Raw genomic sequence first — 12,808 nt, 5'->3', positions numbered from 1 at the left:
AGTCTCACTTGGACTCTTAAAAGCGGTAATGTCTTATCTTGATGTTTCTCAAAGTGCAACTCTTAGATGCCTCTGAGTCACCTGGACCACTTGTTAAAAGTGCAGATTCCTGAACTCTCCCAGCGACCCTACTGAACCTGTGTCTCTGGGGGGGTGGCAGAACCTGTACTTTATAGAGGCCATACTTTGAGAACCACTGGTCTAACTGGTCTCCAACTTGCCCATCTCCGGTTCACCCTCCACACTATGGCTGCCAGAGGGATCGTTCTAAAACACAGCTCTGACCACATTATCCTGCTGCTTAACACTCTGCACTGGGGCCCAACTGCCATCAGGATAGAGACCTTAGCAAGCAAAGCTCTCTCCGTCAGGCCCCACCTCCCACCTCCACTCACCCCACCCCACTGCGGTTCAATCCCTCCAAACTCCTCCAATTTCAGAACACATCATCTACTTTCATCACACTCTGATTTTAGTCATGCTGTTCCCTCTGCGTGGAACGTCCTTCCCACTCTTCTCTGCCTGTTGCAACCCTATTCAATTACTCATTTTTATGGATGAGGACTTGGAGGTTGAGAGATGTTTGGTGTCAGCCAGCAAGTAAGGGCAAGACCAGCTGGGAGCCGGAATCCTCCTCACTCCTTGCTCCTGGTTTTACTGATCACCGCGCTGTCATGGAGGCTGGGGGCCGCCCCTGTCCTCTTCCCTGCTGTCTGCTCACCTCCACTTGGGCCTCCCTCCCCATCTGCCTCTCAGGCAGATCACCCAGGGCCTCTCCCTCTCCCCCAGCCAGTGGGACAGGGAATCAGGGGTCTGAAAGGAGGGAGGAACAGGAATGGGATTGCGCTCAGGGGTAACCCGACTCTGGGGTGGGGGGCAGGCACACCACGGGGGAGGGGGCTTGGAACAAGTCCTCAGGGACCTGTTTAAGCTGGGGCAGGCTATGGGGGCTCCTGGAGGGAGAGAAGGAGCAGAGAGATGTCCAAGTTCCCTCCTCTGCTGCCCCCTCCCTCCACAGCTCCCTCGCAACCCGAGCCGGGGGGCCTAAAAATAGCCCCCGAGGCACAACCACCGGCCGCCCTGGTGACCTTCTGGGTAGCACAGGCCGAAGGCAGGCGGGCAGCAGGAAGGCAGGACGCCGGCCCCCCAGGACTCATCTCCAGGGCACCATCCCCTGGGTGCCCCCGTGGCCATCCAGTTCCAGCGTCTCCCCAGCCCAGCTCGCAGAGGCCATGCAGAAAGCCCGGGGCATGCGAGGCGAGGACGCGGGCACGGGGGCACCCCCCAGCCCCACGGTGCCCCCGAAGAGGGCCAAGGTGGGGGCCGGCGGAGGGGCCGGGGCCGGGGCGCCCGTCTTCCTGCGGCCCCTGAAGGACGTGGCGGTGTGTGCGGGCAGCGACGTGCGGCTGCGGGTGGTGGTGAGCGGGACGCCCCAGCCCGGCCTCAGCTGGTTCCGGGATGGGCAGCCCCTGCCCCCGCCGGCCCCCGAGCCCAGCTGCCTGTGGCTGCGGAGCTGCGGGGCACAGGACGCCGGCGTGTACAGCTGCAGGGCCCAGAACCAGCGGGGCCAGGCCTCCTGCGAGGCTGTTCTCACAGTGCTGGCGGTCGGAGGTAATGGGGAGGAGAGGGCTCACCTGGCGGGGTGGGGTGTGCAGAGGTAGACCAGGCCTGCTCCGGCCACGTGGGGAGGTACCGGTTCATCCAGCCTTCTCCCCAGGTGCTCTGGCTTCTCAGCTGTGCTGATCCAGAAGTGACCATCAAGAGCAAAGTGCAGGGAAAGTGATGTCAAGGTTGAGAGGCTCTGTGTAGGAAGGTCAGAGGTCAAGGGCCAGCATTTGGTAGGCAAAGTCTGAGCCCCACTCAGGCCTCTCTGGGAATTCTGTGAAAGCCTTCCTAGTTTCCCTGTAGAGAGAGGCCTTCTGGGAAATCACCTTCATCAGCTTCAGTAGTTTAGATTTGAGACCCCTGATCAACCCCTTACAGGCATGTGCATGACTGAAGGAGGGGCCAGTCCCCTGGTCCTGCTGCACTGTTGAGGGGATGGGTCAGAGCTCCTTGCAGTCCATTGCTGGGGCAGGTTGATATGGTTGGCACCAGGCTGGTTGGAAGAGGCCAGTGAGTGGACAAGTATGAACAGGGTGCAGAGCATCAGGGCTGGGGGCCTGGGCGTGTATGGAGGTGGGTGTTTGAGAATCCACATGCAAGCACGCACGTGGCAGGTGTGTGTACCAGCTGTGGAGGGGTCTGGTGGTACAAGCAGATGAGGGACAGGTGTTTGTAGAGTTGGTATGGAGAGTCCATGGATATGTCTACCTGAGGTTCCAAAGTGGATGTTTGGAGGGCCTGGAAGGGAGATGCTTGTGAGGGTAGAGTGCCAGGCTCGTGTGTAAAGGGATGGATGATGGTCTGAGGCAGAAGGGGAGAGGCATGAGACTAGGCCTGGTGCTAGGGTCCTGCTGGGGCTGGTGTGGGTGCCAAGCCAGGGCCAATTCTCCTTGGGTCAATTTTTGGGCTTCCTTTTTGACTTCCTGAGCCCCGAAGCCAGCCAGTTCTTCTCCAGGCTTAAGACAGAACCTTGGCAACCTGAGTCTTGAGAAATAGAATTCTGAGAAAGTAGGCTACAGTCGGGGGAGATGGCAAAGAGCTTGGGGGCCGCTGAATCTGCCCTGGTCATTTTCAAGAGGGAATTCTCACTCCAGCTGGATGATGTCTTGTAGGGGTATATGCTTGGGGGCTAAGGAGGAGGCTCAGGGATGAAGGACCTAACAGCTGGAGGGGAAAGAAGGCTCTAGGGTGCAGCCAAGTCAAGAGATGAAGCAGAGGCTCAGCTCCCTCTGTCAGCATCTCGGCTCTCTCCCTAGCCCCACCCTGCCCCACCTCCTACAGTCTTCAGTGAGAGAGAGGCCAAGGCTGGCTTCTCTTGGGTGGCCTCGCACCTGTCCAGGTACTGGCTTTCCTAGCCTGGGGATAGGGGACGAGGCATGTCCTAGCAGAGCCCTGAGGTGAGATAGGATCAGATTCCTTGGGGATCTTAGCTCCGGTCCCCTTAGGGGCAAAGGGGACTGAAAACAGAACATAAATCAGAGGCAAGATAGATTGATGAGAATACGGCTTGGGGGAGAGCGATATTAGGGAAGGGAAAGGCAGCGCTGAGAAGGAGTGTGGTGGTCATAATGTTTGTTTAAAGTTGGGAAGAACCACAGAGAACCACAGCTCCAAACACTGCCTTTTACGGGTGAGGATGCTGTGGTCCAGAGTGGAGGGAGATCTGCCCGAAGACATACAGCTAGTTATGGCCCTCCCAGAACTAGGGACTAGTCCTCCTGGTTTCTGATCTGGGGACTTGTTACTACTCCAGAAGTTCTGGATGGAGGAGAGAGAAAGGGAGGGGGAGCTGTCCATTGTATGGAGAGTAGTCCAGATCTGGCCTTTCTGAAAACGAGAGCCCCCTACTCTGCCCTGGTCCCCCAAAGTGGGGAGAGTGACAAAGTGCTAGAGCCCCCCAGCAGGGCTGTGTCCTCAGCCCCTCTGTAATCTGGGGCATGGTCGGCAGAGGTGAGTCCTGGCTGGGTATGTCTAGACAGAGGCTGGGGGCTGGTTCCAGGCTGTTCTGGTGGACTAGCATGTCTGAAAGGCTTGGGGTGAGGAAAGGACCCTCGGTGCTCTGGGGCTGGATGTGGGGCCTTTTGACAGTCATGTTAAAACAGGAAGAGGGATGGGTTGCAGCAAGTCACATTTGAGAATTTTTTCATCCTGGTGAAATCTTTATCCCAAGGGTGGCCTGATAATTATCATTAATTGGTAATAATTCTTAGTAGTCATTTATAATAATATGAATAGCTACTATGTTACTGTGTGGCAGGCAATATGCTATCATATCCTTTGATATATCTTTTAAGTCCTGCGGCAACCCTGGGGAAACTGAGGCCCAGAAGGATTAAATGACATGTCCTGTTGTACAGACAGAAGCGGGCAGAGCAAGAATGGAAGGCTTGGTCTGTCCCACTGCAAAGAACCATGTGCTTAACTACTACGCCCCTCCCACACGATGTGGGGGAGGGAGGGGCTTTGCTTTGGTGATGTTGGGGGACAGACTGGGTGACTCTGGCTTCTTCCTCCTATTGCCCGCTCCCACTCACCTCTGCCCAGGAATAGGTCCTGGGCAGGGCATCTGGGCAAGCAGCTCAGTATTGCTCAGACTTATTCATGGAAAACTTTCTTGGTTGGGATCAACAGCAGGAGGACTTCAGGGTTCTCGAGGAAGCCCAGCCAGGACCTGGCTACAGAGGGAAGGAGGCTGTTTCCTGGCTGGGATTGCAGTCTGGCTCGGCAAGACGGGGTGATGCTAAGGTTCCTGGCACTCTTGAAGCCTGAGATGTTAGCTCAGGGATGGAGGGATGTTGGCATGGCTTGAGGAGGCTAGGGCCTTAAGAAGGCAAGTGGGCTGCAGGCTGGAGAGTTTGGAGGATGGGAAACAGGAGGGTGGGATTTGGGGTATAAAAACGAGGAAAGAAAAGGAATAGTGAAGATGGCAGAGATGCAGGATACTTGTAGAATCCTTACTATGTGTAAAACGCCCTATCCCATTTAGGTACTTAATCTCCCACACCCCAGGTGACTGTTACAACCATTATACATATAAGAAAACTGGGGTTGAAGGAGGGAATTTATCCAAGGTCACGTGGCTAGTGAAGTGGCAGAGCCAGATCTGAAAGCTGGGTCTCTGTGTCTAGGTCCACCTTGCCTTTCCTCAGCAAGAGAAGTGTGGGAAGACTAAGGCACGGATCTGTCTTCATAACCATCCTTCTGTCAATATCCCCAAAGCCATCTTCTGGCCCCGTCTCCAAGATGGGCAGGCGTACTCCTCTTTCAAAACATCAGGCTCCCACCTGCGTGGGCTGAGGAGCCATGTGCAAATCAAATGACCAGAGCAAGTGCCACCCTTGAAGCTTGGGGCATGTGTGACTGGAGGGGGGGCCTGCACTACAGGGTGGAAGGTAAGAGGAGAAGGCACGGCTGAGGGAAGGCGCGAGCTGACGATGCTCACCATGTTGGTTAGCTGGAAGTTTCATAGCTGGGGTCTGGAAGACTCTGTTGTCAATCAGAAGGGCCAAAGGTCAAGAGATGGTAGTGAACCATGCTGGGGACTTGAAGGCACGGAGCGGAGAGGTTAGGGATAGGGAGAGAGGGCCAGTTTAGGCAAGAGAAAGGTGGAGAATACACCAGAACCTTCGTTGAGAAATATTGTGCAGTTATCATCTTTTTCACCTGGAATTTGGAATGTCTGGATGAAACACCAGGAGGAAACTAGTATGGAGTTGGGAATGGGTATGGAGAGTGTCATCATCCATTCATGCCAAGTCCTAATGAGGGAGAGGACGAGCTCGAGTGGGAATACTGAGGAGCCCTGGTAGAGAAGAGAGAAGTGAGCAGAGGGGCCCCGAAGTAGCCAAAGTCCATGCAAGAGAACTTTCCTGAAGCCAGCGCAGGCCCTCCCCGGAAGATCCTGACTGTGAGATGGTCATTTCTGCAGCTGTTTCTTGGAAAAGAGTCTGGGTCAGGACAGAGAAGGGAGGAAGGCTGGATGAATGAGCTGTTCCAGGAAGACTTAACACCCCACTCCCTGCCACCCATCATCCTCTCCACCCCCAGCTCTGCCACCCCCTCCCACATTTATGGAGTGCCTACTGTATGCCAATCACTGTTCTAGGTGCTTGGGATACATAAGCGGGGAGGGGGGAAGGGACACCCAAATTCCCATCCTCCTAGAGATTATGTTCTAGTGAGGGGAGACAGGTAATATGCAATAAACATAATAAATAAGTAAAAATTATGTAGTATGTCGAAATGTACGTAGAAATACAGAGCAGGAGAAGCTAGAGGAGGGGTGGGAGAAACTGACCTGAGGCAGGAAAGAGAGGAGGGAAAGAGGAGGCGAATGGGGGCATCTGGCTCAGAAGAGGGTCTGTATGAGGGATCAGGCATGGCATGATGACTCTGGGTTTCTCTGGTTAAGGGGAAAAGCTGGCAGTGCAGAAATTGGAAGTCTGGGTTTGGGGAAATGGCAGGGGGCCGTAGCTGCCCAGCTGTGGAGGAAAAATGGGCAATCTGGGGCCAGCTGGGGGAGGCCCAGCCTGCGAGCATGCCCCAGGCCAGCCCTGTGGGGGTGAGCGGTGCAGGCCCAGAGCAGGAACACAGAATCCCACAGGCCCCTCCTCGTCCCAGCTGTCCCGTCACTCACGCCCGCTGCCCATTGGTTATTTTTGTTACGGAATGTGCCAGCCCCTCGGATTCTCCTGGGGAACAGGGGCTCAAGTTACGCCCCTCCTCACTCAGCTCCCCTATCTGTGAGTGGGCATGTTCAGGGGTGGGCTGTGAAAGTGCCTGTGGGTATTCTGGGTCCTCTGGCTGGAAGTGACACGGACACACGTGTCCCCTCAGTGCACGGCCCCGTGCATGTGTCTGTACGTGCACCATTACCCTCCGGGGGTCTGGGGAACAGAACCACCTGCATGCACCCAGAATGTACAAGACATGACCTTAAACTTCAAAATCAAGGGGCCACAAGCTCCAATAACTTCAGGAGCCAAGTAGAAACTGAAAATGAGTGAGGTGCCGTGGTCAGCGGCCGAACTTGAGCGTGCTTGCCACCTGCAATATTGCGCAGGCTGAACAAAACTCATCAGTTGGCCTCTATTTATTTTGGACCCATGTTTTAACGAAATAAAGTTAAGGAACCTGCAGTGTGGGAGGCTTTATGGCCTAGTGGTCAATAACTCAGTCACAGCGCCGGCGTTAGAATCCTGGCTCTCCTGATTATTGGCTGTGTGACCTTGGGCAAGTAACCTCTCTGTGCCTGGGTCTCTTCCCTTGTTGTGAGGATTAAATGAGTTTCCTCATATAAAGTGCTTTGTTAGCACAGTGCTCGGTACATACTAAGCATGCTTAAGTGTTAATGATAATTACTTAGTACTCACATCTCAGAAACTAGGCTTGGCACTACTTGTGTAGGCTGGGATGGGAATCTGGATCTGGGGGACTCCTGGAGACACAGAACCTGTGTGGCTGTGGCTAAGCGACAGGACTTCTCTGAGCCTTTGTCGCTTGTCATTTTAAAGGAACTCAGGTAAATGTTCCTGAGGGTTTCAAGCTGTGGGGTTATTGTGATGAGGCAACATTTGAAAAGTGGCCAGCACTTACTAAATGCTTAAGAAATTTAGTTATAATGATTGTTGGGGTGGGGAGACAGTAGAGTTTCTGTAGGCAAAGTGTGCATGGTGCTGCATGGGAGGAGGACAAAGAAAGTCTGGTGCGGGTCCTCATCCGTGAGTGAGAAGGTGGGTCACATTTGTGAAAACAGGAGTACCTCTGGGCACGTGTGTGTGTGTGTGTGTGTGTGTGTGTGTGTATGTGCGCGTGCGCGCGCCAGGGTGCAGAGACAGAGTACCCACCTACCAAGAAACTCTAGGGCCCTCTCTGGCTTTCCCCAGGAGTCTGGGGGTTTTCCTAGCCTGGGTCCATGTCAGCACGGAGCCCCCACCCACGAGGACCCTTGCCCTGTGCATGACTCACGCCCTCCCCCACCCCGCCCCCTGGCGCTGTGGCCCTGCGGCGTGTTCGGGCCACGGCGTGTTCGGGCCACGGCGAGTTCGGGCCACGGCGAGTTCGGCGCTGCCTGGCAGAGTGTCCATGTGCGCATGTTTGTGGAGTGAGCAAGTCCAGAGGAGGCTGACCTTCCAGAGCGGTCCCGCGGGAGGCGGGTGGGGGTGGCGTGGAGGCCGCGTTGGGCTGCCAAGGAGAGAGTGGCCCGAAGTCTCATGGGGGCCACTGCACCCCTTTCTGTGCCTCAGTTTCCCCATGTGCCCGGGGCCCGGGAGGCAGATGCGGGGTAGGGGGGCAGGGAGGCAGTTGAGCGCCGCCCCAGGAGAGCAGGCAAGGGACGGGGCGCCAGGTGGGGTGCAGGCTGGCGGGGGAGGGGCGGGCTCTGGGCGCCGCCGCCGCCTCCCCTCCGCCCGGGCTCCCGCGGCCCCGAGGCTCCTTCCGCCACCCGCGCCGGCGCCCGCCCGCTCCCCAGCTCGCCCCCGGCCCCGCCTCCGACTCCGCCCCGCCCCCGCCCGTCCCCTCCTCGCCCGGCCGCCGGCCCGGCCCCCTCCCCCGCCATGAAGAAGCTGTGGGTGAAGAAGCGTTTCCAGGTGAGGGCTCCGGGGGCGGGCGGCGCCGCGAGGGGGCAGGCAGGGCTGGGCGCCCCGGAGGGAGGGCGGGTCACCGCGGCAGGGCCCGGGGAGGGGGCGCCGGAGCCGCGCCCGCCCCACCCCAGCGCCGAGGCCGCGGGTCGGGCGCTCCCCGCTGGCGTCCCGAGCGCGCGGGCCCCTCCCCGCGCCGCAGGGCAGACCCCCCGGCGCCCGCGATCCCCGCGACCACCCGGGGAGGCCCCCGCGGCAGCCTGCGGCGTGGAGCGCCCGCTGGCTTCCTGGCCGCCTCATCTCCTCTTTCCTTTGCCCAACCCCGGCCCCGGCCCCCGCCCGGCTTTCCCCAGCCCCCCACTCTGGAGCCTTCCATCTTCCGGAGCTCCTGAAAGCAACGCACGGGGATCCGCGCGGCGCTCCATCAATTCCTCAAGCCCTGCCCTGTCCTCTGCGTACCCGGGCCTCCTTCCCGCATTCGGGAGGCTCCAGCCCTTTGAGAGACCTTGCCCTCTGCCCCCCATCACTCTCCCCGCCCGCTTGACACCTCTCCCAGGTATCTGTCCTCCCCCCAGCAGGAATCTGTGTCCTTGTCCCTTCATCTCCCAGTCATCCAAGCACCCCCCCATCTCTTCCTTCATATTAGCCAGCAGCCTCTCTTGTCTCCTGGCCTCTGTCTCGGGGGTGTCGCTCAGGTCCCCAGTCCTGTGAGCCCCTGCCCATCATGGTCCCCGCGTGTGACCCGCAGCCTTGCTGTTCTTGCTCTCCTTCCTCCCCTGCTCCTCCCCGGAGCTCCAGCTGGGAGGGCTGACAGGCAAGGAAGACTGGAGACATTCCCTACAGGGGAAGCTGGTCGCCCTGGTCTCTGTCCACCCCACCCCCCCCCACTAGCCCTGGCATGAGTTGTTTGATATAGAGGTTTGGACGGGAGGTATAGGGACCTCAGGCGCGAGCCTTCCCCTCAACAACTCATTCTGGCTTTTTTCTTTCAGAAAACCGGCCACTCCCGCCGGGCCTTTGGCCGACTCACCCATGGTGCGTGGACCGTGGGCTCCCTGCTCTAGCCCATGCCCACTCCTTCTCTTGGTCCATGTCCCTTTATGAGGCACCCAGGCCCTGAAGACAGCCCATGAGACGTGGGACCCCCCCATACACCCACCTCATCCACCTACCCAAGAAGGTCCCCTCTGCCCTGCAGCTGAGAGAGGACCTAGTGATGGGGGGTGGGGGGGTCTAGCACACCCCACCGTGGGCCTGGGCTCCCTGTTCTCTATCTGTGGGGCCAAGTGGGGATAAGCTCCCTGCCATGCTTTGGCAACCTAGTACATGGCTCCTGCTTGTCATGGCACTCATAGAGAAACTGAGGCACAGAACCTGTTAGAATCTGAGAAAGTGAAAAATATGCCCAGGAGACTTTGCTCCTAGCCTAACCACTGGGCATTTTTTGAGGACCATTCAGCAGTAGAAGGGAAGGATCGAGAGGAGGGTGCCTTTCACATCGTGATGCAGAAGATGGGGCTGGGGGGGGGTGCAGGAGAGAGCAAAGCACAATGCAAATATTGTAATAGAGGGTGGGCCTGATCACTTAGGGGGCCTGGGGCTGCAGCTGGGCCACAAGCAGGTGTGTGTGTATGTGTGTCTGTGCATGGCCAGTGGGAGCACCAGTAAAAGTGCCAAGGGTACACAATCACTGGGGGAGTTGGAATAAGCCACAGCCAATGCATGTGGGCTCCCCAGGGCTGGGCACAGAGGAGCCTGCAGGCAGCCAGAGAACGAGAGATGCTTCGCCCATCCCAGGTGTATCCTTCCCCCAGCCCCCTCCCCACAGGGCATCTCTGGGCACTGGGTACCCTCATGCCCGCTCTGTCCTGTCCGCCTACCATGCCCTACCCCACAAACGCTCTGATAACAGTCTGTCCATGTCTCTCTCCTGCTGCTCCTATGGAAGCGAAGTTTTCCGCTCCTGCAGAAAGCAAAGTTACGGTAGGAAACTGGCTCCTGACTCCACCCTCCACTCCCCGCTTCCCTGCCCCAGCCGGCCTCTCCTCACCCTGCCTGGGCTGCACCCGGATGTGTTCCGGCTGGTTCAGGGTGGAGGACAGGCTGGCCCTGCGATTGGTCCAGTGCCCTGACAGTACGACTCTGAAGTGACTCCTCTTCATTCCTGGGGTCCTGGAACCCAGAATCTAGAGCCTTGGAACCTAGGACCTTGTTATTTTGGGGCCTGCACAGGAACTTAAACTATTACTGACAGGGGAGAGGAGGAGGCGCTGAGGCCCTGGTAATCCATTAAGTGGCTGGGAGGGGGGATGGTAGGTAGCTTTGAGGGCAGGACCAAGGAGGCAGGGGTGAGTAGCCAGGGACATAGCGATGGAGCCAGGAAGCTGGCATGGGAGGGGTTACCCACGAAGCCCAGGATGTGGGGGCAGGACAGGGGAGAAGATAGGTACTGGAAGCCCTACCAGTGGTAAGATGGAGCCTGCCGTGGGAGAGGAAGGAGGTAACATAGAGAAGAGTTGGAGTCAGAGGGGGGAGGGCCCTGCCCACACAGACCCCTTCTTCTCCAGACTCGGAGACGGGCGAGGATGACATCAGCGATGTGCAGGGGACCCAGCGCCTGGAGCTTCGGGATGACGGGGCCTTCAGCACCCCCACAGGTGAGCTCTCTGGGGTGCTCAAAGAGCAGGCAAGGCGGGTTTCCCACAAGAGGTGCCTCGTCTTCACCGTGCTCCTTTCTCTAGGGGGCTCTGACACTCTGGTGGGCACCTCCCTGGACACACCCCCGACCTCCGTGACAGGCACCTCAGAGGAGCAAGTGAGCTGGTGGGGCAGCGGGCAGACGGTCCTGGAGCAGGAAGCGGGCAGCAGGGGTGGCACCCGCCGCCTCCCGGGCAGCCCAAGGCAAGCACAGGCAACCGGGGCCGGGCCACGGCACCTGGGGGTGGAGCCGCTGGTACGGGCGTCTCGAGCTAATCTGGTGGGCGCAAGCTGGGGGTCAGAGGATAGCCTTTCGGTGGCCAGTGACCCGTATGGCAGCGCATTCAGTCTGTACAGAGGACGGGCGCTCTCGATCCACGTGTAAGTAATGGCCTCACACGGGCCTGCACTGTCCCGACTCACCATGTGTCCTGCACTGCCCCTCACCGCTCCGTCAGCCTCCACCCCCATCAGCCCTGCACCCTCCATCCCTCTGCGCTCCCCCCCCATCGCTTCCACTCCTGTCCCAGCCACCCACCCCATCTTCCCACACTGCTCCATCCTCCTGTGCCATCACCACCCACATCCCCCCGCTCCCGCTGTCCAGGCTCGCCATGCCGTCTCCATGGTCTCGTGGATCCCTCTGCCCCTTCCCCGTTTCCTCCAAGGTCCCCACTTTCCCAGGGGCCCTCTCCCGCCTCGCCCATTTAGCCTCCAGTTGTCCCCAGGATTCCCCCCCCTCAGGGGCCCCCTCCGTGCCTGCTGTCTCAGCAGCTGCTGCCTTTTCGTCTCTCTGCACATTCCTGTTCCCATGTGGGCCTTTTTCTGGGAGGAACGGAACCCTTCCGCACGGCAGCTCCCGGGAGAGCAGGAGAGAGCAAGGGGCAAGAGCGAAACCAGGAGAGAGAAGAGTGAGGCGGTCAGGGGGCAGATGGGGCCAGGGGCCCGGGAAAGCAGGACAAAGTGGGGGTGTGGGAGGCAGGGGCCGGGGCAGGGAGGGCTGGAGACAGGGCTGGGGTGGAGATAGAGGGCTTGGAGTGATGGAGGCGGGGGCGCGTGATAGGTCTTGTGCGACTCTCCTGAGGGTGGGGTTGAAGGTTGTTCTGGTAGGGGGCGGTGAGGAGTGGAGGTGCTGGAGTGAGGCATTGGAACCATTTTTGGAGATTTGGGGGCTGGCAGATACAGGAGGAAGTGCTATAGTAGAGGAGAGGAGTGGCTGATGATAGAGGTATTGGGGGGCATTTGGGGAGCCGGGGGGGCCCCGATTTGTGATGGGTATGGGTGTGGGGGGGAGGTACCATCATGGAGGAGAAAGAAGGGGCTTGGTGGGGGGAGGCTGTTTTGAGGGTGTTTGAAGTGGCTAGTGGTGGGCAGGGGAGAGGGCCGGGCAGGCGGGGAGGCTCCCTTGCTCTAGCTGGTTGGCATTAACCAGGCGCTCCGGTGCCCTGGACTTGCCTTTTCCTTCCCTGCCCATCTTTGCCAGGCCCCAGCGGAGCCTGGAGTTGCTATGGCAACTTCCGAGGAACCCATCTCCTTAGTGATGTCTGTGGTACAGAGGCTGGCCTGGAGCTCAAATCTGCCAGCAAGAGGCCTCCTCTGCTGTCCCCAGTTCCCCTCCATGCCTCACCCAGTTCCCAGAGGCCATTCCTTGGGGACTCCGCTGTCCCTTCCCAGAGTAGACTCTGCTTCCCTGCAGGTGGCTGGCTGAGGTTCTGCTCCCTCAGGCTGCTCTGGATTGCCATCACCCCCTTCTCCCATCAGAGGTGGGGTCTGCAGTGGGGGTGGCTGACCTAGGTAGTCTAAAATATCCTTACACTCAGGCACCCCTAGAACTTCTGCTCATGGCCGGGGCCCTACTATTTCTCTTCCCTTCTGTGCCCCCAGAATCCCAGACGTTTTGGAGGGAACAAGGGCTCAGGAGTCAGACT

General features: G+C 58.7%; 1 protein-coding gene across 2 annotated transcripts in view; it reads left to right on the top strand.

Annotated features, from left to right (window-relative positions):
* The first annotated feature begins 1,151 nt into the window (after positions 1–1,151).
* Positions 1,152–12,808, top strand: part of SPEG (striated muscle enriched protein kinase) — a 55,235-nt gene continuing 43,578 nt past the window's right edge. The window contains exons 1-5 of one of the 2 annotated variants that reach the window (XM_087424778.1): positions 1,152–1,611; positions 9,176–9,218; positions 10,096–10,166; positions 10,751–10,840; positions 10,925–11,261. In XM_087424778.1, coding sequence (XP_087280904.1) covers positions 1,233–1,611; positions 9,176–9,218; positions 10,096–10,166; positions 10,751–10,840; positions 10,925–11,261 — 920 coding nt within the window. In that variant the 5' untranslated portion in view covers positions 1,152–1,232. The remainder of the gene's footprint in view (positions 1,612–9,175; positions 9,219–10,095; positions 10,167–10,750; positions 10,841–10,924; positions 11,262–12,808) is intronic. The other variant, XM_004427597.3, reaches the window with a different exon arrangement.

This window comes from Ceratotherium simum, chromosome 37, assembly GCF_057802395.1.
Source record: "Ceratotherium simum simum isolate JZ-2026a chromosome 37, ASM5780239v1, whole genome shotgun sequence".
Classification (NCBI taxonomy): Eukaryota; Metazoa; Chordata; class Mammalia; order Perissodactyla; family Rhinocerotidae; genus Ceratotherium; species Ceratotherium simum.
This window is presented reverse-complemented; position numbering and strand designations above follow the sequence as displayed.